Source organism: Phaenicophaeus curvirostris, chromosome 21 (assembly GCF_032191515.1).
Source record: "Phaenicophaeus curvirostris isolate KB17595 chromosome 21, BPBGC_Pcur_1.0, whole genome shotgun sequence".
Classification (NCBI taxonomy): domain Eukaryota; kingdom Metazoa; phylum Chordata; class Aves; order Cuculiformes; family Cuculidae; genus Phaenicophaeus; species Phaenicophaeus curvirostris.
In genome coordinates this window covers 4964809-4992519 of record NC_091412.1, presented here as the reverse complement: position 1 = coordinate 4992519, position 27711 = coordinate 4964809, and the positions used below count along the sequence as shown (strand labels likewise).

The following is a 27711-nucleotide window of genomic DNA, read 5'->3' as shown; positions in this document are numbered from 1 at the left end:
CAGACCCCGTCCACTTCCTGTCTCGGTCCCGCCCCTTCCCGGCCTGCCCCGCGGCCGCCGCTCTTCCTTCCGCCGCCTGCCGCGGGCGCCATGGAGGCCGGTGAGGGCGCTGGGGGCATCGGGTGCTCGCGGTGAGGGGTCAGGCGGCTCCGAGCCCGCTCCCCGCCGCGAAAAGCTCTTGGGGCGTGGGTCTGAGGCCCTTCTGTACCTCCCTTCCCGACTGGTCCCGCCAGCAGAGTCCCGAGCTCCCAAAGGGCTTTTCCTGCGGGTAACGCCGGCCCGAGGCTCGGGAATCGGCTGCAGGACGGGCCCGGTTTGTCCCGAGCCAGCAGCGATCCCTGATAGCCCAGAGGGCAACCGTGTGCCGGAGAGTATCGCCAGCCGGGCTGGAGCGGGGATTGCGAGGCCAGGCTGGGAGCTGGGGGTGTTCGGCATGGGGAAACCTTAGAGCAGCCTCCGGCACTGAAGGGGTGACACAATACGGGGAAAATTTTGAAGGGGAATGGAGAAGAGGAGGCTGAGGGGAGACCTCATTGCTCTCTACAACTACGTGAAAGGAGGTTCTAGAGAGGAGGGAGCTGGGCTCTTCTCCCAAGTGACAGGGGACAGGACGAGAGGGAATGGCCTCAAGCTCCACCAGGGGAGGTTCAGGCTGGACATCATGAAAAAAATTTTTCACAGAAAGGGTCATTGGTCCCTGGCAGAGGCTGCCCAGAGAGGGGGTTGAGTCACCTTCCCTGGAGGGGTTTAGGGAACGGGTGGATGATGTGCTGAGGGACATGGGTTAGTGATTGATGGGAATGGTTGGACTCGATGATCCTGGGGGTCTTTTCCAACCTGGTGATCCTATGATTTAAGCTGCGCGGATTCCATTAATAAAGACATAAAGACTTTGCTGGATGAATCCCTGTTTATGATAGGGAGTTGTAGCTCCTTCTGTTTAAGCCTGTGATCTCTTTGTATGGCACAAACAGAGAAAATTACTTTCAAATCCATTGTATGAGCCAATTCTTATGGCTTTTCTTGTGCATCAGATGATACAGGAAATCGACTTAGGTTCCAGTTGGAGTTGGAGTTTGTACAGTGCCTGGCAAATCCAAACTACCTCAACTGTGAGTACTTCAAAGTGAATATCAGTGTCCTAAGGAGTGAATAGAGTTCAATGGTGTTTTATTTTTGCTAGTAACGTTAAACGGTGAGAGAGGGGGCTAAATAAGGACAAGGGAATGGGTCTTTCACAGCATAAAGGTAGTCTGTAAATAATTCATTTTGTCTCAGTTTCTAAAAGTGCAAATGTTTTATTGGCTGAAATGAAAAATAAAGGCATCTGTTTGGCAGAGGGGGCAAAAAAGGAGGTTCAAGCCTGTAGTTAAAATTAAGGTCAATCTAAGCTTTATCAGAAAACAGGATTTTACTGATGCTAACAATAGTTTCAGGTACTATACTTTCCTGCCAATTTTGATGCCACAGTCCAAATTTCCAAAAGCTGTTCTCTTCCTTGCTGTTGTATGAACGATGTGCACATCTGTAATTTATGATTCCATCTTCTTCCTTTTATTTCAGTTCTTGCACAAAGAGGCTACTTCAAAGACAAAGCTTTTGTAAATTATCTTAAGTATTTACTTTATTGGAAAGAACCTGAATATGCGAAATACCTGAAGTAAGTGTTAAAATCACTTCTGCATTTTAATGATTTGATGTTGACTTTCATTTTAACGATTTTTTGCTTTTAATGATTTGATGTACCATACAGCAGCAGGTCAGTATTTATTTCTGCTTGTAACCTTTACCTTTGTCCTCCCCATTGTGTTTATATTCAACATAATTTTTCAAAATTATAAAACTTGTATTTCATGAGTGGTGCATGGAATCTTCCTTTTTCAGCCTTTATCTGCACCTTACCATTTGTTTAAATAAAACTATTGACTCTTACGGTACAAAACTACTTCAGTTAGGCCTAGTGAGGATATTATAAGATTAATTTTGCATTGTGGATGCTTACACGAAACAAAGGAAGACTTTGTGTTTTTGTGAGTATGGAAACTCCATCAGATTTTGGGAAAACAATTCTGGGTTATGCTCTTTAAATGACCTCTGGAAACAGATACTGTAGTTATATATTTCCTTTTAATAAAACCCAGCCATTGAAAAAGCTACTCTAAGCAAGCATCTGTGTCCATTTATAAACTGTTACTGGACTCCCTGTTTCCCAGCCTAATACTGAAGTTATTAAGTAAGAGCCTGTGGAATATGCACAGTCTTCAGTGGTTTGATATTTAGTAAAGCACACGCGTGAAAAAACTAAAATAACGAACTGCAGAACTATTGGAGACTCCACTTTTAGCGCACCGTTTAAAAACTTGTATTAAAGTATGTTTCATTTTAATCCAGGTACCCTCAATGTTTGCATATGCTAGAGCTGCTCCAATATGAACATTTCCGCAAGGAATTGGTAAATGCTCAGTGTGCGAAGTTTATTGATGAGCAACAGATTCTGCACTGGCAGCACTATTCACGGAAAAGAATGCGCCTCCAGCAAGCACTTGCAGAGCAGCAGCAACAGAACAACGCCTCTGTAAAATGAAAAACGCTTGGAAGAGTGATGATAAGGTGTGCTTTGTGTCGGCTGAAGTATTTACAAGGGAGGAATGAACCCTTTTCTATGTTTGGCTCTCAGTGTGCATTCAATTTAATTTTGATATGTTGTGACTGGGTTTTTTCTTTCCCCAACTTTTTTAAGGACACAAGGCAAACACCTACTTCTACAACTCATTTTGTAGCATGGACTATTTTGTAAGATCATTGCTTGCTGTAGTTACCGATTACTCGATTTTGAAAACAAAATAATTTTGTTACTTACTGACATTTAAATATCTAACAAGAAGCATAGCTTGGAAGTCTTGTTCTTAGGAGGTGTTTTCCCTGGAGAATACCACTGTGGCTATGAACTCCCTTGTGTACTTCTCTTTACAACTGCAGGATGAGCAAAGTGGAAGTGATGACACCGTTCAAAATAGAAATTGTGGATTTTTGCTTTGAAACTGAGCTGAGCTATTACTTGTCATCTCTGTTTACCTGGTGATTGCTGCTGGGGGTCTTAGTTTTCCTTACAGCATGTTATACAGAGGGAAATCAAAGTGGGGGGCAGAGATAAGTAATAATAAACTTTGCAGATATTCAGCAGAAGGAAATAGGCTGTAGCTGATCTGTCCAATAAAGTCAGCTTACTTTAGTCTTTTCTGACAGTGAAATAGTGGCTGCTCTTAGATTTCTCTACAGTGTGAATGGTGAAAACATGTTAACAAAAAAAAGGCGTAAATGCTTGTGGGATTGGAGAAGCATTTGCCATTTATTTCTATATAGTTTTTATTCTAAGAACACAGATCTTGGCAGCTGTCAGGGATTTCATTTTTGAATTTTAGATTGTATTCATGCTGCCTTCACATTATTTCATATCCTTGGAGGAGCAGGAATTGCAACTGTCAACCCTTGATGGGATCAGTGACACCAGCCTTCAGCATATCATACCTGGACTGAACAGATAGCAGTTAAAACATCTTTGGCACTGAAAATTTCTGTGTGAAGTCAGATTTAGGAAGAAAAAGGTTTTCTTTCTTCTTTCTTTCTTCTATCCTCTCCTTTATTCACTGTTAAAGATATAACGTAACTGTTAAGTCTTACTCTTCAGTAATTGTTGGCTGCTCTCCGCTTATAACATGAGAGCAGCTCTTTTGGAAAAAGACTGTTTGCAAATTCAAAAGTTTATTTCAACATGAAAGGAAAAATACATTTTTTTTTGTTGCACAATTTCAGTGGAAGGTTTGGACCTAGAGCTTAACGACATTTATCTTGACTCATCTGAATTAACCATGGAAGTTTTAAAAGATGGATTTCTTAAAAGGACACTGAGATTTAACGTCTTTGTAAATGATTGACTGCTGGCAGATTTAGTCTTCGGTAAACAACATACGCACAAGCTCTGCTTTAAAACATTCTTCTTCAACCAGCTTCTGAGGCTGAAAGAAAAGTTGAGATGTTTTAGGGGCAGTTCAAAAGCCTACTGTAAACTAGAACCATTTTTACGTGCTAACATTAGCCATGCTCCAGCAGTTACTTCTCTGGGGAGGATGAGCTGGCGCTGTGCAGCAAGCTGAAAAATGCCTGAGGGCTTTCTGGCCTTGGAAGAGGCATTTCTAAGAAAGTAACTGCAAATTTAAAAGACGTGCACAAGTTAAGACTTGAGCTGTAGTCTGGAGTCAAGTGTACTGCACATAACTTGTTTCACTCCTCTAATTCAACATCTGGATTTTTTAAAATGTGAGGAGCTGCAAGTCAGGAAGCTAACAATATGTTGCTAAGAATTTTTTCTACCCCTCAATGCCTGGATGCTGAGGGTTCATACTTCCCTTACTATATGCTTATTATAGACAACAATGTACAGAAACCAGCATAGTTGTCTCTTGAGGAACTGTTTCAGCCAGAAAGGAATAGATAGGAATGGTAGGATTTGATGATCCAGTGGGTCTTTTTCAACCTTGTGATTCTGTGATTCAGCCAGAAAGAGTACAGAGCAGAACAGCTGTTCCTAATTTTTAAACAAAAGGGTGCTGGAAAACTTGCCTGACGTTCATTTACAGTCATAAGCTCCTCCCAGTTTCCCATGTGAATGCCCATGTATATCCAGAATACACAATACATCACTTACTGTTCCATATTTAAGCAGTGTAGGCACTCCTGTTAGTTTCAGATTCTTCCTGAATTCATTGTTGGGATCTTTCCAGCTGTTAGGAAGAAGGGGTTAAGCACAGCTTGCAGAGGTGCAGTTTGAAGTTAGCCTGTCAGAATTCCTTCAAAAGGATGACTCAGAGACCTTTGCCTCGCCCTCCCACCCCACTTCTTGGAACAAGCATGCAGATTGTTCACCTTAGGGATGATGCAGACCGCAGAACCCAAAACAATGCTTCATTCTTTGCGGAAAAGGACAGTTCAGTCAGTTGTTTCAACAAGTTTGTTAATCTCCAGGCCACACATAGCAAAGCCTCATCAGTCATTGGTATTAAAACAGTTACTTACTAAGCTCTGTCTCCTACAAGGCAGTAGATGAACACAGACTCATCAGGCATGTTATGAAGTTCCTTCCTCACAATCGGTTCAGCTAGAGAGTAATTTTGAAAATGTATTAGTAGTTACTATTTTTACTGCACTACAGAATCACACAGATTTGCTTTGAGCAGCAAGCCTGTTAATTAATGTTTTATCTGCTTCAGGTAGTGATCTGTACTTTGTTTCTTCTGGTTATCCATGAGCTCTGCAGAATTCATTATATGTTTGCATTGAAGGGACTTGTCTTTGAGCAAAGGCCAATTTTTGTTTTAACAAGTGAGAGAAACTCATTATCTGTGTGAAAGCCCATCAGAACAGGCCATCTGCGTGCCGGCAGCTACCACCCAGGCAGTTCCATGCAGTGTTTGTTGAGGAATTGCCTTCATCCTCTGCCTGGCAGGCCCCAACTGGTGCATCGCTTCTGCTCTTGGCGTATAAAGCAGAGGTGAATTACCTCATTGTTACGATTCATATCTGATTGCTTGCTGGGCCTTTGTAGCAACCTCCACTGAGCGGCCAGGTTGCTGTTTAGTGGCATGTGGCTAATCAAACGAGGTGTTAGCAAGGTGGCAGCTTTAGCCAGCTCCTGGTCACAGCCTGCAGGTGACCACCAAGCGCATTTCACGAGTGACACTGGGGGGTCTCTCCAGCATCCTTGGGCAACGGGAAAGCGACAGCGTGCGCTGTGGGCCAGGGCAAAGCAGGGGAAGGGGCACCTTGCCGGGAGGGGCATCCCGGGAGAAGGGGCATCCCTAGGGGAGGAGGAAACCCAAGAGAGGGAGCATCCCGAGGGGAGGGGGAATCCCAGGAGAGGGGACATCCTGAGGGGAGGGGGAAACTCAGGAGAGGAGGCAGCACGGGGAAGAAGAGGCATCCCTAGGGGAGGGGGAATCCCAGGAGAAGGGGCGTCCTGAGGGGAGGGAGAATCCCAGGAGAGAGGGCATCCCGGGGGTAGGAGGAATCCCAGGAGAGGGGGCATCCCGGGGAAGAAGGGGCATCCTGAGGGAAGGGAGAATCCCAGGAGAGGGGGCATCCCGGAGGAGAGGGAGCATCCCCGGGCCCCCCGCCCGCCTCGGCCCCGGCGCGGTGCGGACCGTCCCCGCCCCCCACCCCCCCCGCCGCCGCACCCGTGACGCAATCCGGGCACCAGCTCCGGCCCTCGGCGTCCTTGTCGCCGCAGAAGAGCGCGAAGATGGGCCGCCCGTGGTAGCGCTGCGCCGTCTGCACGAACTCGGGGTACCCGCGGACCTGCTTCTCCTCCCAGCCCATGGCGGCGGCGGCGGCGGCAACGCGGGGGACGCCAAGCCCCGCCCACCGAGATAGCCACGCCCACTCCCGTAGCCCCGCCCACACCGATCGTGTCTCGCTCAGGCCACGCCCGTTCTCGGCTGAGGCCACGCCCCCTTCTAGTTCACCCGTCTACTCACGCCAACGCCACGCCCAGTATCGCCCACAAGCCCCGCCCCCCGCAGCGTAAGCCCCGCCTCCGCCTCACGAGCCCCGCCCCCGGTCCGGCCCCGCCCCCCCGTTTCCCGGCGTTCCCCGCGGCGGCGGTTGCCGGGAGCGGGTTTGAACGCGCCCCGGCGCGGCCCAGGCTCCGCCGCCCCCGCCGCTCCTCGGGGCTCCTCAGGGCTCCCCGGGGCTCGGGCCGCGGCCACAGCGCTGTCGCGGCAGGGCAAGCGACAGGGGACCGAGACCGCGGGCGGGCGAGGCCCGAGCAGGGCGAGAGCGGGGGAGGAGGCCAAGGCCGCGTTCGGTCGCGACAGGAGCCCGAGCAGCCTTCAGTCGGGACAGGGGCCTTTACAACGTTTCATTGCGATAAGAACCGGGCCAGAGTTCAGCCACAACAGGAGCCTGGATAACATTTCATTGCAACAGGAGCCTCTCGACAAGCGTTCGGTCACGACAGGAGCCTCGACAGTGTTCACTCATGACAGGAGCCTGAACAACGTTTCATTGCGACAAGAACCAGGACAGCGTTCAGTCACGACAGGAGCATCAAAGGCGTTCTGCCTTGGGCCCTGCGCACCCTGTGCTTCTCGGAGGCGGGTGAAGGATCCACAAGCGCCTCCACACATCAATTCTCTCTCCTTCATGAAGGAGCGTGGGTAGGAGCGAGCCCTTGGCCTGATTTCCTTCAACGTCAGTGTTGTCCACAGCAGCACATCTGGCTGCTCTATCCCATTGCTGCCCAACGTGGTTTCCCTGTCAGGTAAGACTGGAAAAGCTCTGTGGCGGTCGTCTTGGGGCACGTGGAGTGAGCCTCGCGGGCTGCAGTGGTGCCCCTTGCTCTCCGTGGAGGATAGACACTGGGAATGTTGCCTTCCTCTGTTTAGTGTGCCACGTGTATGACAACACGTGGTGTTTTCTATCTCTGCATGCCTCAGGTTGCCTCTCTATTATTCACATCAGACCAAGGATTGCTTATATGGACAGAAATAGAATCGTAGAATACTTTGGGTTGGAAGGGGACTTAAAGTTCATCCAGTTCCACGCCCCCGGCATGGGCAGGGACACCTTCCACTAGATCAGGTTGCCCAAGGCCCATCCAACCTGGCCTTGAACACCTCCAGGGATGGGGCAGCCACCGCTTCCCTGGGCAACCTGTGCCAGTGCCTCACCATTTTAATAGTGAAGAAATTCCTCCTTATGTCTAGTCAAAATCTGCCCCTCTGCAGTTTATACCCATTGCCCCTCATTCTGTCACTACATGCCTTTGTGAACAGTCCCTCCCCAGCTTTCTTCTAGTCCCTTCAGGTTTTGGAAGGTTGCTATAATGTCTCCTCAGAGCCTTCTCTTCTCGAGGCTTCATTCCTCTTGTGTTCACAGTTGTGCTGTAAGCAAAGGACGACTGACTGGGCTGTCAGCATCAGGCCAACACGATGGGACCAGGCAAGCCAACGACACCTGATTCTGCATTTGCATTCCCTGCTCAGCTGTATGGGAACAAAGCACAGGCTTTACAAACACAGGTACTATTTGACTACTGCAGTGGTGCTGAACTGGTTTTCATTTGTGGTCTTTTCAAAAAGATAATTGCGCCCTGCTTCATGAGATAGCCCACTAGTAAGTGTCAGATTTTCATACTTGCTTTCCTGATACTGTCATACATTATCTCTGTCCTTTCATAAGGGTATGGATCTAAAATGACACTTGCTATTATTTACCTGCCTGTTGTGGTTTAGCCCCAGTAGGCAGCTAAGCACACAGCCCTTCACTCATGCTCTCCCAGCTGGATGGGGAAAAGGATCGGAAGGGTAAAAGTGTGAAAACTCATGCATTGAGATAAGGACAGTTTAATAGGTAAATTAGAAGCTGGGTGCACAAGCAAAGCAACATAAGAAATTCCTTCGCTACATCCCAACAGCAGGCAGATGTTTAGCCATTTCTGCAGGTTCATCACGTGTGGAGGTGACTTCAGAAAACGAATGCCATAAACAAATGCCTCCTTTTCTTCCCCCTAGCTGTTACTGTTGAGCATGCTGTCATATGGTCTGGGATATCTCTTGGGTCAGCAGGGTTCGCTTTCCTGACTGTGTCCTTCCCAGCTCCTGGCCCACCTCATGCTGCCTCACTGGCAGGGCAGGGTGAGAGGCAGGAAAGGCCTTGAAATCTTTGTAAGGGCATTCATTTTCCATGGCCCTATCCCTTCAGAGCTGATATTTCAATGTGTGCACCCTCCCTAAGGTGTCCAGTCTACATTGCAGATGTTAATTTACAAGTTGATCTAAATACTTAATTCAAAATAATTTGGAATAGTGGCATTTGAGTGGACAGAATGCCTTGCATCTGTTATACCCTAGAGGTGCATCACGTGTGTAAACTGTTCTGTGTAGCATAAGCTTCTTTTTTTTTTTTTTTGCTTTTACACTTTGGAACAGCTCCAGTTTAATAGAAATGTTCCTGCAGTTCCAGAGAATTTGGCTCTCAGATTCTCTCACCCTCGTCCAATTATAATAGAAAAGCTGAAGGCATCCAATGATCGGAGAAATCTCACTGGAAGTGAGGACCTCAGCCTGAGAAGCTCTGGTATGTTTTCAGTGGTATCTGAAGAGAGACTAAAATTGGCTGTTCAGCTAGCCAAAAGGGACATAAAACAAAGGCATCTTGAAAAGCAAGTGAAACAGCAAGTGGTTGGAGATGCTGTCAATAAACCATTGTTGTCCCAGAAGTCACAACAACAAAAGACTGAAATATTTGAAAGTCCAGAAAATAAAAATGCACAGAAGTCTCGAACTCGCTTGAAAGATTTGCAGAAACTCAGTCAGCCTTCCAGACTGGAGACTACCACCTCTGGCGCTAAGGTTTATCTCTACACTCCGAATCGGGGGAAGCTCATACCGGCTCTCTCGGATTCTCCACCCACTCGTGACACCGGGCCGGGCCCCAGGCCAAGCGTAAGAAACAAAGATGATAAAAATCTGCAGGAAGTCCGACGGCTGCAAAAGGAATTGAGGAGCTATGTCCAGAAAATTGAAGAGCTAAATAAAAAAGGTGTAAGACTGTACATTTATACATCATTGTTTTTCAGTAGTGTGTATTCTTCTTTGGTTTTTGGCTTAGATTAGAATCCATGTTTAGTTCTGGATTTTTGAGAACCACCTGCTTTTTTCAAAAGTAGATAAAAGCTAGAAATGCTACCCAGTTTAAGCACTCGCAGGGTTTAATATCTTGGAGTGTTTATGGTGGGTACCAGTCCAACCTGAAATGACAATAAATTAGTGGTAGGCTATTTAATAACATGGGAGAAAAAATATTAGTGTTTGTATGCCTATTAGCTAGATATTCAGATTGCAAAAAACAGTATCGTAATTAACCACATTCTTATCAGTTACAAGGAAGGGGACAACAGCTGGTAAAATTTCATTTCACAAGTCACTGACTTGATTTATGGCTGTGCAGTAGCATGGTTAGTGTGCTTTTGGACACTGTGTTGTGGGCTAACCCTGGTCAGCTGCAAAGCGCCACGTGCTTGTGCTCATTTCTCGCTGGCGGGACCAGAGAAAGAATAGAAAGACTAAAAGTGAGAACACTTACAGGTTGTGATAAGAGTAGTTTAGTAAGGGAAAGTCTTAGTGCTGTGCAAGTGCCTCTCAGCAACAGCTAAAACACTGATGTGCGATCAACACTAACTTAGTCATAAATCCAAACCAGCACCATACTGGTCACTGTGAAGAAAACTCACTCCATCCCAGACATCCCCCGTACACACTGCACAGCTTCTTTTGTAATAACAAGCAGGAGGTTTAACTATTCCTGACTTCTTGTGCTTTACCTGCAACTCTCTTGTAAAACTAGGGGGTCATATGTAATTTTTGGAAGGTATAACTAATAAGCTATATTGTATAAGCATGTTTAGTCAACTTCTAAATAGAAACATGATATAGAGTTAAATAACAAGCTCGTGTTACAGCTCAAGGGAACCCTGCAAAATATAGATAGGTTGTGTATTGATTCTACATGAGAGAGGCTTGTTGCTAAAGTATGTTTGTTATCATGGCTTAATCATCATTTTCACTGGTTAATTTAAGACATAAAACTTTAGTTTTCATGCTTTTTAGGGAAAGAGAGAGAAATTTTAGATCCCGATGCAGAGCAGCGAATTCGCGTTAGGAGACAGGAACAAGCTGCACGGTCAGCTCGGATGCTGTATGCACTTCAGCAACAGGTAGGAACCAGCATTTTAAATCAGGATGTATAGTAGTTAGTTTATTGCCATGAATTTGACAGAAATGGACTGAAAAGAGAAATTCCATCAGGTTATCTCTGAACTTCCACCTCATTCTAGTTTAGACCTTAATGGTGTGACTGATTTCCCACATGACTGGACAGAGGGATGAGCATCACTGTGGGAAAATGTGGACTCTCACTCGGACATTACAGTGAAGATTAATCCTTCCTGTATAGACATGGAGCTTATTCCGACTGACCTTCCCCTCTCCCCCTCCTTTCTTGTCATACAGGTAAAAGAAATTCAGGATGATTTAGAGAAACTAAGTCCTCATAAAATCAAACATACTAAAAAGGTAAGATGTCATTGTTCTTCAGGCTGTGAGTAATTTTCTGACAGTTTTCTGGCTAGTTGAATTGGTTGTCTAGGGTATGCCTCACCCCTCTCTGGGAAGGAGGCGTTCTTTGCATTTTGCACCTTGTATCTCATCCTCACAGAATTACCTCTCACTTGCTCTTATACTGCTTTTGCTGCTTCCCTCTTCTCAATTCTTACACTAAACTGGGGAGAAAGGCTGCTTGTCTTCTGCTTTTACATGGCTCCTAATTCCTTCTTCATTCCTCTTCCTTTCCTGAATAAGAGTGTTCTGCTTTTCACTGCTTTTTGCAACTTCCTGTTGATGTGTCTTAGTCTTACCAGCCTCCTTTCTGGTTGTCTTCTCTGCCCAGCATCTTTCAGAAAGAATTTACTGAGATCATGTCTACTGTTTGGCAGTATTGTCCCATTCTCTTCTGCTTTTCCATCACTTGTATTTTCCTTTTATAACCAAAACTGTGGGATAGAGAATGTTCTATTTGCAATTGCTGCATGTTAGGGTCAAGCCCATGACTACAGTACTTTGTTGGCACAGGTAGTAGAAACATCAGATTGTGTTATAACCAGGTTATTTTATCCGGTACTCGATATGAGTACTGTTGTGTAGTACCTTTAATAGGTGACTTAAATGCCTGTTTTGTTCTGTCCCACAAATGACCTCATATCCATCAGAAATATCCCAAGCCTTAGCGTTTCTCCATGAAATTTTGGCAACAATTCTGTGAGTAGTATAAGGATGCATAGAAACTGTGGCTATTAAAACATTTATTTTTCATTTTTTCCAGTCTCGAGCAGCATCCAGATTGGCGGCAGCACACAGGGGAGCTGTACGAGCCTTGCAGGCATTTGCCAGTCAGTTTACTGATCAAACAGAGCAGCAGATTCCTACCCACTACAAGGAACTGGGCAGTCTTATTCGACAACTTTCTCTCTGTTCAGCCAAACTAGAAGTGGATTCTTCCATTTCTGACATTATCTTAGATATTTTGATGCAAGTTGAGGTAGGAAAAACATTTTTGTTTTTCGTAAGGCAGAAAAGATGTAGTGAAATATGAGACTACAAACTATATTGTGTGTTCATGAAATGGCAGAATATCTGTTGGGTTTTTTTTATTAAAGGCCATATTTTCTAATGTATAAATATATTTCTAATGTTCCTAAATAATGGTATTCTAAAATAGAGTCGATTCCTAAAGGTGGAAGCTACTTGCTGCTATTCTTCTTGCTGTTCCTGTTGGCTCTCTTGAGTTTGCTTCTTGTTATTCCATCAGGTTAAGAGATGAATAACAATTCTAAATCTTTGATGCAGGATCTGGATTCTCTGCTAGAAAAGAAACAAACACCAAAAAAAGTTAAGAAATGTATTTCAGCATCTCAGGACAAATCTCCAAGGAACTTGGAGACATTTCTAGCCAGAAAGCAGCTTAACTCTCCAAAAGGAGAGAATAAACCTCTCATCTTAAAGGAACCACATGGACAAGAACCTAGAAAACCTCCAGCTGCCAGGAGTGTCTTGCCTGGTTTGTATTTCAAATTACTAAATATATTTTTATTGGTTAACTTACTATCTGCAGTTCAAATTGGTAACGTGTGCATGTTGTTGGTCAGAAGTGCAGATCAGTCCATCTGTAGTTACCATATTCACATAGCCTTGTCAGGCGTTTAGTTGAGGGGTTCTCTTGATATGATAGACCCACTGGTTTATGTGCCTCATTATAACACTATTATTATCATCATTGTCATGTACTTCCTGGTTTTCTTTTACTGTGGGATTATTCTTGGGTTACACTTGGATTATTCTTCTGCAACACACCTAAACAGCAGTTTACAAGTTGACATTAATGGTGCATACAGAATATTTCCAAATATCTATCTGGATAATACTGTACAAATGCATTCTTTTGGAATGCAAAGTTACTGACTGTTAGCAAATCCCCAGGTAAGCTGTTGTGATTTAACTGCTTACAGAGAAAAGATACACCAGAGCCTTAGCTAAGAATTCCCTTGGTTTGTGTTTTATTCTTGCCAGTATATTAATGTTCATGTCTTCTGAATAGTAATTGTAGTTTTGGTACCTAGAGACATGTTAAGTGATGGTTAAGCTGAAGACTCTGAGTGTTTTTACTACTAGTTCGCTATGCAACCTTTGGGAATTTACTTTATTGTTCTTTTATTTCATATATGACAGGAAAACACCCAAATCTCCTCTTAATTGAAACAGTGTAAGAAGGACAGTTTATTTAATACTTTTCAGGAAATGAAAGGGTTGGCGTTTTATACTTGATTTTATTTAATTATGCAGAGCTTTGAAGTTGTGATTAGATGTACCTAGCATAACAGCAGTATCAAACGTAGAAATGAAGGTGATGCTTGTCCCTTTCCACTTATAGTCAGAAGTTCATGTATTATTCCTCGTACAGAGGAACATTGACATGTTGCAAATATTTCAGCAATTCAAAAGGCAAACAGTTGTGCTCATGTACTCCACAATAAATTCCAAGAGGAAAATGCCCCGCCTGCTCCAGAAAGAAATGCTGCTTTACAAGGAAGCCTGGATGCACTGGTGAGACCTGGGGCTGTGAAAAAAGATCCCATCTTTGAAACTGGCCCTTTGAAGAGGAAAGGCGTGTTATTGCCTGCAAAATCAAAGGTATGGAAGTGATAAAAGAATTTATGCTTTAGAATCATAGAATATTTTGGATTGGAAGGAACCTTAAAGATCATCCAATTCCTTACCCCTCTGTGATGGGCAGGGACACGTCCCACTGAATCAGGCTTGCCCAAGCCCCATCCAACCTGGCCTTGAACACCTCCAGGGATGGGGCAGCCACAGCTTCCCTGGGCAACCTGTGCCAGGGCCTCCCCACCTTCATCATGAAGAAATTCCTCCTTATGTCTAGTCTAAATCTGCCCCTCTCCAGTTTATACCCATTGCCTCTTGTCCTACCACCACAAGCCTTTGTGAACAGTCCCTCCCATCTCTCTTGTACTTTCTTCTGCTCATCCTCTGGAATTTCTTATATAATCTAAGACACCATCAAGCTTTGCACTTTCTCACAGAAAGGGGATAAATGATGTCATCTGCCCACTTTATTTCTAAGGACTATTTTATCAAATGTTTTTTTGAAAGTAATGTTATTGTTCCTTGGGAACGCACTGTGCGACTAGAAACAGTGGAATATATGTTTTTAACATGAGTGTGTTAATTTTAAGGGAAAGCTGAAATCTCTGAAATCGAGACAAGTACGGCCTAGAGGAAAGCGTGCCCGATTTCAAGAGACAACTATATCTTTCCAGCTAAAGGAGAACAAACGAATTGTTAAGGAGAGCAGAATACCCTGTGTGCCTTCAGACCCTACATCTCTACCCGCTTCACCTGAGCGGTACGTTCACAGTTGAGTGGAATCTGGCTTTGCCCCAGGGTATCTGTCCTCGCAGTAGGATGGGTTTGGCCTGACTGTCAGACTGTGAGGACAAGTGGCACAGCACAGCTCGCTACCACATAGCTGTTTGCTTTTCTCACTTAGCACAAGGTGGCCACATTCATACAGCCTTGAAAGAGCCCCAGTGCTCTGTGTTTTTTCCTGGATCAAGCGCAAGTCTGGGAGTCACGGGCCAAATGGTGCTAAGCAGGGCATTGACAAAACAGACAGGATGCAGAATAGTTATTCACAGGTAAATTTCTTCCTGTTCCAGAAGGACAATATGTGTATCTTTGTCCTAGCAGTGACAGAGTGCAGGTTTGCTTATTTTAAACTGTATTCTGCATCCTGTAGACCAGGGTTCCTTGTATTTCTATTGCTTTGGGACTGTCGTTTGTGGCAGTTGCAGCTGGAGATCCAACTGCTGATCCAGCTGCTGGACCTGGACTAGGCAGCGTGCATGGTGAAATAAGGAGCTTGTCTTGCTGGGCTGTGTTGTGGATAGCCATGAAGTTGCCTGTTTGGCAGTAGCAGAAACATAATTGAAGATTCCTGGTTCTCAGCTGAATTTCCTGGCTTATATGGTTTCAGAGTCAGTATTAACTTTCTCTCTAAAGTTTTTTTGCAAGTTTTCTGAACTAATATTCAGAATCACATGATCTCAGTCTTCAGTTTTTAGAATGTGCATTTTGTAACGCTCTTCATTGCTGTTTCATTTTTGAAGACTAGCACAGCTTGAAGCAGAAACTTCGAGACGAGTGAAGGTTCTAACTGACCTTAGCAAAGGAGAAATGAAAAATACACAAAACTTAAGGTAATGACTTACTTTGAAGAGCTAGTAAATGGTGTCAGATCTGATGTGGTCTTTTTCCCACTCCCACCAGTCCCCCCGAAAGTACATCTATGTGTTTGGGGGTTTTAAATTATTGTTGTCATACTGAGTTTCAGACTGGCGTTATCATTTGTTCTTCTTTGTGTAGGTCACAAAGTGCTTCTCCAACCCCGGACAAAGTTGAGAAGGCAGCACAGGAGCGCTTAGAACCGCTGGTAGATAGGACACAGGTAGTACAGTCAAGTTCATGCTGTTGTTTGAAAGATACATTTAGGGCTGTAAAACACTTATAAAGAGGCAACACATGGTTTCTTTTCAACGTAAAGCAAGTCGTATTTAGATAGTCAGCACAGGTTTGGACATTTGGAGAGAGTACTTCCATTTCAGCATGTAGGTCTTGAGTTATTCTAATGAAATTTGGCAAAGCTGCGTTAAATATTTTGGTTAGCTTCTTGTCAAGTATGTGTATTTTTAAGTTGGTTTTGAGCAGTCATAACAGTTCTACAGGGAATACGACTGGACTTCATAAGAGTATTTTAATAATTTGTATAATACCATACTTAATAATTAAATAATTTTGGACTAGCAATATTAATGACAAATAATACAGAAAGCTTGATTGTAATGATAGGATTTATGTTTTATTTAGAAGATCAATCTCTCCTTGGAAACAATCTGTCATTTGAAGGATTCTTTATTTAGCTGCCTTTTAACTCACACAGCTGAGAAGGCGTATTCTATGTGCATGTGGCAGAGTAAAGCTACTTGACATTTAAGATTAATTTTTATCTTCGCCATAGAGCAGAATACATCTGGAAAAGTAGCACTGACTTCCTGAACTTGGCAATTTCAACTTAACATAAGCCATATCTTTAAAACAGTGTCATTGTATGGGCACAGGTGCCTTCTAAAGTGTTATTTTATAACCACATGCAATATGAAACAATGAGAAAGCTCTTTCTAACAGCATCTCTTTTGTATGTTTTTTGCTTGATGTGACCTTCAGTGCATAAAGTTTTGCAGGGGGAAAAACATTTTCATGTAAAATAGTGCAGATAAATGAATAGTGATAGCATACCATGGCTAATTGATAAAACTGGACACAACTGAAACATACAGCTGTGGTGTGGATCCTATATATTTACTCATAACCACCCAAAGCTGCTGTGAGACTGTTCCTGTACGATAAGTTAAATGCATGCATAGTGTTTTTAAGGTGAGGGCCTTCACTTCATTTCCTTGAAGTCCTGGGTGATCTCTGAACCTGTGGCAGTTTCTTCTTCAGTTTGGGAGCGACATATAGAGCGAGCTTTTTCCATATTCATTGATTTTATTGCTAGGAACATACTAAGCTGTTTCTATTGATTTGACTTATTGTGTGGTCAGAAGGAGAACAGGAATTTGTTTGTTTTCATTGAAGGGAAAAGTTGAAATGACAATTGGGTTATTTCCATCAGCTACTCCGAGATGTTTGTCTTGTAAGCATTCTTGCCCTTCAGTTGTTATGGGTTGGTTTTTTTTCTTGCTTTCTTGCACTGGCTGTGTGTTGGGGTTTTTGTTTTCCTTTTTTAAAATAGCAGGTTGCAGCAAATGCAGCTATTCTAACTGAAAAGCTATTGGATGATCTTTTGGAAGATACTGCTCAGGAACTGTGGAGTATAGAGCAGCGTGAGAGCCTACAGACGGAGGCTCTGCCCTTGGCTGACATGCACAGTCTGGAGTCAATGTTGCAAAGAATGGAAGAAATTGAAGTAAGTCTTTGAATATCGATTAATTGAATTTTATTTTCCAGTTTTCTGGGATAAGTATCCTAATATGCTGGTAGCATGAGCATCTCAAGGAAATATGCTCTGGCAATCCAAAATATTTTACAGGGCAACATGGAGAAGTCAGACAAATACATGTTATCTGCCCTTTTTCATCCACCTTTCTATGTAAATATTCATAAGGTTATCATTTACTTGACTTGAACATTCTCACGTTACTCACTTAAAATAAGCTCTTCTGTAGGTTTTGGTATTAAGTCTCATTTCAGCCTTCTTGTTCAGTGAAATTTATCCTAACTTAGAACTGAGTTTAGCAAAATTTACATCTGGAGATCTATTCACGAATTGGAAGCCTGAAGCTAATGTTGTGCAGTGTCCTTACCCATGGGAGGAGTTCACTGTGGGTGAGGCAGGGACAGCGTGAGGGCCCTTATGATGTCTGGCTAACTGCTATATGTTGTTTTATTCATTTTGTGTATTCAAAACCAGAGATATCAGGAGGCCGTACGCAGGAGGTTCACCCAGATCGTGTACAGTGACTTGGAGTCCTGGGACCAAGAACACAAAAAGGGTAAGTGTCTTTTTAATGCAATTTGCTTTTCCCTGTAATCTGTATTTTTAATTCAGAAATCAAAATCATTGGATTATGCGTGATTAAACAGCACCACCCAGACACAGTTTTCCCTCTAGGTAACCCCTTATTGGGGTTGTATTTGGATAGAAAGCACTGCAGGTGCAACTTAGCTGAAGGACAGGAATCTTTAACACATATTCCAATCATCAAATGTTAAGTTCGAATGTTGTTGTCCCTTTTCTGGGCATTTGTCATTCTTTAACTTAGATATGTTCTCGTCTACCAATACATGAGTGTAAGCTACTTGAATTTACTCCAGAAGGCAGCGAGTTTACCTTCTAAGTCTGAGGTATCCAAAAGCCACTTTGCTTGTTTTCTTGTTAGGCTCTTCATGACTTGCCAGCCTTCAGCTTTGAAAAAAAGGACTGGCAAATGTGTAAACCTTTATCTTGAAAGGAATATTTAGCGTGTCACCTTAATTGATTCCTTTAAAAGGCCATTAATTACTTGCCAGTAATCATTATCATACTGACGAATTCAGAACTGTTTATAAGAGTTCACAGGCTGAGGTAAGGTAGAGTGAAATAGTCTCAGTTTGTTCCTGCTGCTGATTTGCTTAGGCAGGAACAAGCAGGCATTTATCTTCTAGTTCGCTTTTTTCTTTTGTTTTCATAAAACACAAGCTTAAATGGCTTACAGTTCAACAGTGTCTAATAAATATTAGTGTAGCAGTGAATCCATGACAGTTTAAGGTTCTCCTGGCAGTACACAGAAGATAATATTAAAATACTTAAATTTAGAATATTTTTTTCTTTCCTTATTCCTTTCAAGTGATGGTAATACTGTTTTTTAGGTCTTGCGGCATACATACAAGTTTAATTTTTAAATCCTCAGAAAGTCTGGACTTTTCTGTACAGAATTCATTATCCAATGTACTTGAGCAAGAAGGTACCTAGTCCTTGAAAGAAACATAGTTCAGATGCTTCCAGTTGACATTAATCACGCTTTTTCTGCTTGTTCTTATTGGATGGAAAATAAAGGAAAGAATGTAAAGTTTTCAGACGAAACATATAACTAACTCTTCAGATCAGATTAAGTTTATGATTGAGAGAGACTGAAGAAATATTAGAAGGCGACTGTTCTCTAGTGAAAGGTAGCATTCCAAACAACAGCTTGGTGTTTCCCATACCCAAGAGTACATACTTTAATATTGTTTGCCACAGTGACATTCAAATAAGGATGACTTATGCTTGCTGTTTTCCCCACCTCCTGCTCTGTTCCTCATCCTTTGAGTACAACAGTGAAGCTACACTGATTTTACAAGTTGAGTGTCTGATCACATGCCGACTTTAATGGAACTGTCTTGTTTTACACCAGCTGGAAAATCTCAGTCAGACTGGTGAAGACTTAGCCCACATCTTGTTGGTTTTTTTTTTTCCATGCCTTGGATTTACTGCCAAGCCTAATAGACTATACTAGTTTTAGAGTGGTATTTTATAGCTCTCCTCTCAAAGTATCTACTGCCACAACAAACTATTTATACTAAAGGTAGGATTTATAAAATGCTCAGCTTTAATACACTGAGCTCTTGGAAATGCTATCTTGGATTTACATTTTAGGGGCTTGTTGCCTTCGATACCTTATTTCTCTGAAGGACTTCTGCTTATAAGAAGCAGAAGTCTTTGTGAGGACTTACTTGCAGTAAATGTGGCTTTTCCTTTCCAGAGAAACAATTTTTAAGTGTTATTTGTTTGTTTCTAGAACAACAAATGGCATCAATAGCTGAAAGACCTACCTCTCCTCATCCAATTCAGATAACTAAATTAATTGGATGCACAGAGCCAGAAGTGGACATTTTATTGGAAAAACCTCTTGATAGCAAGTAAGTAGAATATTTGGCCCTGCACTAAGCTGGGGTGCAAATGAGCTGTGTGTATAATGTTTTCATTATGGAAAATTATGGTTACTATTTGAAAAGATTTTCTTATCCTTCAAAACGATACTTGAAAATCTAGTTGTGGCTTAATAACTGTTTTGTATTTCCAGTGATATTGATGAAAATGAAAAAGCAGAGGAGAAATTGCAGACTGGAAATGATGTTCTGCAGCCTTTGACTTGGAATTCTCTACGGAAAGGGTGCTGTGTGTCTCTCTCTGTGCCAAAACATATGCTCCAGAGCATCTTGGATTATAACAGCAGATACAAGCATCACTTGAAGCTCATTTCCCATGAGGCTGTAGGCAGTTTCGATCCATGGCAGATTGCTGAGAGGTATATGAACTATTTTTGTGGTTTTGAAATGAATGTATCAGCTAATGAACAGGCTTTCTGTCCTTATTTGTGAAAGGAGTGGAGAGGGGGCCATTTAAATTCCAAATTGAAAGCCAGATGCAGTTGGCTATTGGACCGTTTCTCCACTGCTACTCGGTGTTTATGGATTTTTAAGGTAATTGGGTACAACAAAAGGATATGGGAGCAGAATGTCCTGGAGGAGTGATGATTTTTTCACATCTTCCTATGGTGTCTGCTAAGCAAGCAGGACGATGTAAGCTGCAATACCTGCCCTTGCACTGAAGCTTGAATAAGTATTCCGATTGCTCAGTAAACAGGTATAGCAACTAAATTATATCAATGGTTATCATTTCTTTCTGCTTTTGAGTGCCTCTAATTGCCAAGCAATCACTTTCAGTATATATGATATATCTTGGAAATCACCTATTGGTCTTGTAAGGTCCCAGCCCACCAAAAAGTGTGGAAATAGACTGAACTGAACCTTGGTAGTCCTGTTCTTTCAGAACTGAAGAAATAGTAGCACAACATCACTTGGCATAGAGGGGCTGTTAATTCCCTGCAAAATGGAAATTGGGAGACTTGTGACTATAGGAGGAGAGAAATGAAAGAAGAAAACTTGGGAGTATTAAGAAAGAATTACAAAATTTAGCCAGAGATTGTAGGTGGAGAGGTTTGCCATAATTGTCTGTATTGGGAGATTGGACATCAGGCTTATTGCCAAGAGTTTTTAAGCTTCTGAACACGTTTTTAATGTACTATCACTGAAATCAGCAAGATAGCTCATTTTGGCAGCATTTGGCATCTGCTTTAATGCTTCCAGGAACAGGTCCTGCAGTATTTGAGATTACTTCCATATGTGAAGTTAACCATGGGTGCTGATGGTTTGCCCAGCTGTGGATAAGTAGGCAGATGTTTAATAGCCATGGTTAGACCACTGTGTGAACGCTGAACTAAACCACTGAAATACACCTTGTATTACACCTTGAAATACACCTCCTTGCAGGGAGGACCCAGGAAACTACAGGCCTGTCAGTCTGACCTCAGTGCCAGGGAAAGTCATGGAGCAGGTAATCTTGAGTGCTATCATGAAGCACATGCAAGAGAACCGGGTGATCAGGCCCAGTCAACATGGGTTCACAAAAGGCAGGTCTTGCCAGACTAACCTGATCGCCTTCTATGACAAAGTGACTCGGCTGCTGGATGAAGGAAAGGCTGTGGATGGATCTTCCTGGACTTCAGCAAAGCCTTTGACACAGTTTCTCACAGCATTCTGCTTGAGAAACTGTCACCTCTGGCCTGGACAGGTGCACACTCTCCTGGGTGGAAAACTGGTTGGATGGCCGGGCCCAGAGAGTGGTGGGAAATGGTGTGAAATCCAGCTGGAGGCCAGTGACAAGTGGGGTTCCCCAGGGCTCGGTGCTGGGTCCAGCCCTGTTCAATGTCTTCATCAATGATCTGGATGAAGGCATCGAGTGCACCCTTAGCAAGTTTGCGGACGACACTAAGCTGGGTGGAAGTGTCGATCTGCTGGAGGGTCGGGAGGCTCTGCAAAGGGATCTGAACAGGCTGGACCGCTGGGCAGAGTCCAATGGCATGAGGTTTAACAAGGCCAAATGCCGGGTCCTGCACTTGGGGCACAACAACCCTATGCAGTGCTACAGACTAGGAGAAGTCTGTCTAGAAAGCTGCCTGGAGGAGAGGGACCTGGGGGTGTTGGTTGACAGCGACTGAACATGAGCCAGCAGTGTGCCCAGGTGGCCAAGAAGGCCAATGGCATCTTGGCTTGGATCAGAAACGGCTTGACCAGCAGGTCCAGGGAGGTTCTTCTCCCTCTGTACTCGGCACTGGTGAGACCGCTCCTCGAATCCTGTGTTCAGTTCTGGGCCCCTCACCACAAGAAGGATGTTGAGGCTCTGGAGAGAGTCCAGAGAAGAACAACGAAGCTGGTGAAGGGGCTGGAGAACAGGCCTTATGAGGAACGGCTGAGAGAGCTGGGGGTGTTTAGCCTGGAGAAGAGGAGGCTGAGGGGAGACCTCATTGCTCTCTACAACTACCTGAAAGGACATTGTAGAGAGGAGAGTGCTGGCCTCTTCTCCCAAGTGACAGGGGACAGGACAAGAGGGAATGGCCTCAAGCTCCACCAGGGGAGGTTTAGGCTGGACGTTAGGAAAAAATTTTTTACAGAAAGGGTCATTGGGCACTGGAACAGGCTGCCCAGGGAGGGGGTTGATTCACCTTCCCTGGAGGTGTTTAAGGCACGGGTGGATGAGGTGCTGAGGGATATGGTTTAGTGTTTGATGGGAACGGTTGGACTTGATGATCCAGTGGGTCTCTTCCAACCTGGTTATTCTGTGATTCTGTGAGATCTCAGCACTGCAATTCTGCCTTCTGAACTGTGCTCCTTTTTATAATCGGTGGGAGGCTGGGTAGTTCAAGGACTGGCACCTTCATGGGATTGGCAGATGGATTAAATGGCAATGAATCTCTCCTGACTGCTGGATTCCAGTGCTGCCCTTTGTCTGATACATGTTGCTACCCAAAATTGAACTGCACCCGCAGTCCGATAGCCAGCGTGCATCATGGACTCGTTGCCACCAGAGGGCATTCTAAATCTTTTTACATGGAACAGCATCGTACAGTGTTTTACAGAAACACTCTCATTAGGTGCTCAAAGTCTTAGACTGACTTTATGATTTGTTAGAATATGTGCAAAGCTGAAGAGAAGTTTTCAAGAGGCCAGAAAACAATGCTGTTCTTACACTAAAACAGTTTTCTGTAGTATCTGCTGTGGTCCAGGGATCACTGAAAATTGAAATTTCATGTCACACTTTTCCTTAAATTTTATTGCTTCCAGTAAGACTTGATTCAGTGATAGATTAAAATCAATGAGAAGCTTCCCGTTTACTTCATTGGCCTCTGGATGAGCACCATAACATGTTAACGCTTATTCCCAAAGCAGGATTAGTATCTAAGAGTTTGAAATAAGGAAGCAACTGAGATCTTTCAACACTTTGAAGACTGAAGTACATCCTTAGCTATGAACCAAAGTGAGGAAAGAATTTCTGATATCTTACACTACACATAGCAGAATACAGATCTTTCCCTGGTCTAAGCAGTAAAAAGAATGAAAAAACATGAGTATTTGCATTTTAAATTCAGAGCATTGCTATCAATGGAATGAATGACTGGAATTTGAAACCTGACTTCCTGAACCTTTTCCTTTTCTTTTTTTCTTCTCTCTCCCTCAGTCTTGCAGAGCAACTGATAGAAGAAGCTCTATGTGATGTGGCAGCAGAGCTGCAGGATGTTTGTGAGGATTATGCAGAAGCTGTGTTCACATCAGAGTTCTTGCAGCCAGCACTGTAAATACTTTCAAATCTGCCCCATTATCAAATGCAACATCAGCCTCAGTCTGGCAGTCTCGTCAGATGATCTCATTGTTCATGTTTTCTTAAACGTCTGTGAAATTCTCTTCACCAAATGAATTAAGCCCATCAGGGATTCATGTCAGGTTTTTATAAAGCCATTATCATATTTCCTTTTCAGACTTTATCATATTGCACTCATCAGGACTTTTTTTTAGCCAGTGTTTCAATAGAATGAAGTAAACTTTTACAGGTAAGGGTTATATATTTTGATAGGAATAATGATCTGTTTGCATACCTCTTACTTCATTCATTTTGACGTGTGATCTTAATAGAATAAAAAAACTGGGAGGAGAAGTGGGTTCAAGCAGTGTCACAGATTTAGCTGTACTGTGCCTCAATCTTCTGCTTTAAAATCGAGAGAACCTGGTTTACCTATCTGATAAGAGAACTATGGGATTTGTTTTTTCTTCTCACTAAAATGCGTTGAACAGACCTGATAGTTGTGTCAGAAGAACAAAGCATTATCAATATTTCTAAAGCCAAGATGGAACAGTCCAGAGTAAAAGCTGTTTGGTTTGCTGCAGAGGGCTTTCTGTATCATGTAAGAAAGAAGTTGTCTGACACCGTGCTTAGCCTGTGTTCTAGGATTAGTTCTTTTGGAATGTGGCTGTCCAAAGGAAGGATTCTCATGGCACAGCATTAAGTAGATTTAAACACCATTGGCTCTACTCACAGGCCAGAAGCCTGCTTGGACTCTTGCAATCACCTTCAAAATGTATGACCTCTTCTGCTGGTTTCAGGATATCACTACTGCAATACACACAGACAAGCAAGACCTTTCAATTGAAGCATATCATGGAGATTTTATTCCTTTTCTTTTCTTAAAGCCAGTATAAAACATCACAATTTTATCGGCATTTAGTGATCCAACCCCACATTTCTTACTAAAAAGACTTCTATTGAAATCAAGAACAACAAAATTAATGAGCAACTGGCATTTCTGCAATATTGAATTAACTTGTTTGTTTCAAGTAATCAGTGTACTAGGTTGGGTTGTGCCTGGAGCGAGCAATGAGTAATAATTATTTATGGTAGTATTCTAGAGAAATGGAATATTAACGCTTGAGGTAACCCAGAAACAATATAACTGTCTGTTTCCTTTGGCAAACTTCTCCAATAGTGGTCAACCTATAACAGAATCATTCCTAACCTTCAAAGATTATTTCAATTTCCTCTAATTAGAACATACATTTTAAAATGAATTGTGTTTCTATTGCAGCCTGGTTTACTGTATATACACCAAATGTAATGATGTAAATGCTGATGATGATGTGTGACTGCTGATGTGTGATTTCTGTAATTTAAAACACTATCTTTTTTATTTCTAAGATTATAGATATAAACCTGGCTTTAAGTTCCAATGATTAAAGCCATAGGGTCTCTATGTATGTGTATATATGCTTTGGAAAGTATTTCAAAATATATTTTATTTTTTAATAAACAACACTTATTTCTTAGGACTGAGCATAGTTTTAATGTAAGATAACTTCCATCTGAACCCATTTGGAATAGTGAGCACCCAAGGGAGTACCTGACCACGTGACAGAATCTGACTGCCTCATGCCTAAGAGTAATGTGATTTCTCAAGGTAAACAGACTTTCTCTCTTCGGTCCCGTGGTGCTGTGAGTGGTATCCTCTGAGTGATGATGCTAAAGTGAACTTTTATTTTGGATGAGAATTTTGTGGCATTGCAGTGCCTTCGAGGAGCAGAAATGTGTGGAGAGTCAAGGCTTCAGGTAGGATCCCTGACTTCACACTCTTCAGTCCTTCATCAGGAAGGGTTTTGTGTTGCCTTATTTTCACATGCAATCTAGACAATTACAAAGTTGCTGCCCTGAAAAATTTCATAATTGTAGGGCTTCATCTTAAAGTGACTCTGCATGTCATTGTTCCTAAGGGACAAGTTAACATCAAGCTGGATAAACATTACACATGCGCATAATTCTTGTCACAGTGTGTTGATAGACTATATGGGGCTGAAATGTGCAACCATAATACCAGTGCAGTTGTTAACTATGGATCTAATGAGCCGTGTTAACTGTCATGCATTTATTTAAGGCACTGTCAGGCACCTGAGTCCGTACTTCTTTAAAGATAAGTCATGGGGGAGTGCCAGAAGCAGTTTCAGATCGAAAAAGTATTTTAGTGGTATAAATAGTGAAGAATAGCTTTCTTCTGGAGACTGTGCTGTCTCTCATTGCTGAAAGTCTTAAGGTACGGGTTAGATAACCAAAACGTACTCTTCTGCCTGGTTTTGCAGAGGATCCAGAATAAACTACACTGTAAGATCTTTGCAGGCCTGTTTCTTTTCTTGATTCTTGATGTGCAGATTTCTTCAATATCAGAGCTGTGAGAGGGATAAGGCAAAAACAGGATGAAAGAATTTGATAGTTCTGTAGAGGTGGGGGCATCTACAATAAATATCAGTTGCTGCAGTCATATAGAGCTGGAGAAGAATTAATATTTAGAGAGTGGATTGAGTGATTTGGGGGATGTCACTCCCCAGCTTGTGCTGTGGGTACCCTCTGCTCCTGGCTTGCCCTCCCTCCTGGAGCAGCGCTGCTCCTCCTTCCTGTCAGATAATCGGGTGTGTAGGGAGTAACGCGGCGAGGGGTGACTCTGAAATCCTTTCTGAAAACCCTGACGACAGGACTGCACATTTGCATTCTTGAGCAGCTCCTGAAAACATGCAATCTACTCTGTAAATATTTAACTGTCGAAATTAAATTGGTGTGCTTCTGGGAGTGAGGTAGTTATGGCAACAGTGTTTGCTCTACCAGTGCTTTGGAGAGCTACCTTTTTCTACTAGTGCTGGACCTAATTCAACTTCCATTAACGTCAATATAAGAGCATAATTGTACTCCTTCCTTCTCTTTGGCTCACATTGACTCTGGGTTACTTCTGCAGGGTAACTTTTTGCACATCCTGCTTCTCTACTTTCCTTCCACCAGGAAAAACAGGAGAAGTTCTGTTTGGGTTGGGGTTTTTTTGAGAACTGATTCACCAGTAATAGGAAAAGAGGCTCTGCTCATGATGTGCAGGTCAGTCAGTTATCAGCCAAATAGATCTGCTTCAGTATCTCTGCTCAACGTATGTCCTGGAAGAACGTAATAGTTTTCAAGTTTATTCTTCCTCAGAAGATCCCACATTCTCTCCTGCAGCATGTGTGAAGTACTATTACAGGTTGCACTGATGTTTTTAGGATGGTGGTCTGGTTTGAGAGAAAACAAGCAGGTTTTGGTGGTCCCAACTGATCATTTATCTTGTTTCTTGTGCTTCACCAGTGTGTTCATAGAATCATAGAATCACCAGGTTGGAAAAGACCCATCGGATCATCGAGTCCAACCATGTTGGTGCCCGCCTGTTGTCTCTTTTATAGCAGAGGCTGGTAAAAGGGCTGCCTCAGCTCACACAGCTCTGAGCGTGTGGTGGGAAGAGCCTGACCACCGGAGCTCCTGACCACTCCTACAGTGTTAATGCAGAACGGCCTTCTGAAATACCTCCCTGAGAGCAGCTGAAACAAATGCAAACCAGGATTTCATTTGAAAGTGCAGGCATTACCCTGCACAGAAAGAAATGTGAGCTAGTGTTCAAAGTTCGGTCCTTAATTCCACTCGTTTCATTGAGACAAGATCTTTACTGGTTGTTTTCTTTCTTTTTGCTGTAGGAACATGTCTCCTTTCACAGAACAAATGCAGTAACTGCTGCTAAGCAGTATGTTTCAGTGAGTGATTTTTAATATGTTTTGGTTTTCAGTGTTCTTTGAAGCAGCCCCGTGGTTTGCCAAGATGCTTTTGGAGGTGCCTAAATTTTTAAAGCAATTATATTGTCTTGGGTGTAAAAATTGCTGAATTCAGAGCTAATTCATGAACTACATGAGTTTTCCTTCAGTCAAATTCCTACTGTACCACATATGTGTGTAAAATACAGGTACAGATTACAGCTTTAAAAAACACAGAATGTGGTCCCACGGCACCTTTGCTCCCTTTTCCCTCAGTGGTGACTGGTATTTTCAGCCTGGCTGCGCCAGAGGCGCACACCTGACAACAGGGCCACCCTGGCAAACCGGGCTGCGTGCCACGGGTGGTACCAGAGAGGGGCTGTTTCTGTGGCTAGTGGCTCAAAGGGCCAGGATGACACATCTCATAGTGGCCATGAGAAGACAAAAGCAGGACCAAAGCAGCTGGGTGGGGTTAGACTGGCCACACTACATCACTCTGGTCTCGGCCTCTATGAGAAGGTAACCC

At 43.1% G+C, this 27711-nt stretch overlaps 3 protein-coding genes across 4 annotated transcripts; 2 read left to right on the top strand and 1 right to left on the bottom strand.

The window, feature by feature from the left end:
* The first annotated feature begins 53 nt into the window (after positions 1-53).
* MED31 (mediator complex subunit 31) lies at positions 54-3232 on the top strand. The gene is made up of 4 exons (XM_069873893.1): positions 54-100; positions 1035-1112; positions 1564-1660; positions 2392-3232. Exons 1-4 carry the CDS (start codon positions 91-93, stop codon positions 2582-2584), a joined length of 378 nt encoding a protein of 125 aa, XP_069729994.1. The 5' UTR covers positions 54-90; the 3' UTR covers positions 2585-3232.
* Positions 3233-3322: 90 nt separating this feature from the next.
* TXNDC17 (thioredoxin domain containing 17) lies at positions 3323-6408 on the bottom strand. The gene is made up of 4 exons (XM_069873894.1): positions 6231-6408; positions 5074-5155; positions 4706-4781; positions 3323-4016 (listed from the first exon to the last, which is right to left on the bottom strand). Exons 1-4 carry the CDS (start codon positions 6370-6372, stop codon positions 3948-3950), a joined length of 369 nt encoding a protein of 122 aa, XP_069729995.1. The 5' UTR covers positions 6373-6408; the 3' UTR covers positions 3323-3947.
* A 735-nt stretch (positions 6409-7143) lies between these two features.
* Positions 7144-24900, top strand: KIAA0753 (KIAA0753 ortholog). 2 transcript variants are annotated; one of them, XM_069874208.1, is made up of 16 exons: positions 7144-7315; positions 7933-8075; positions 8985-9597; positions 10665-10771; positions 11067-11129; positions 11935-12150; positions 12459-12669; positions 13600-13799; positions 14363-14532; positions 15296-15385; positions 15552-15633; positions 16981-17154; positions 17659-17740; positions 19505-19625; positions 19790-20014; positions 23284-24900. In XM_069874208.1, exons 2-16 carry the CDS (start codon positions 7986-7988, stop codon positions 23399-23401), a joined length of 2562 nt encoding a protein of 853 aa, XP_069730309.1. In that variant the 5' UTR covers positions 7144-7315; positions 7933-7985; the 3' UTR covers positions 23402-24900. The 2 variants fall into 2 exon arrangements, with proteins under 2 accessions (XP_069730309.1, XP_069730310.1); XM_069874209.1 differs by lacking the exons at positions 7144-7315; positions 7933-8075 and having other exon boundaries at positions 9469-9599.
* The last annotated feature ends 2811 nt before the right edge of the window (positions 24901-27711 follow it).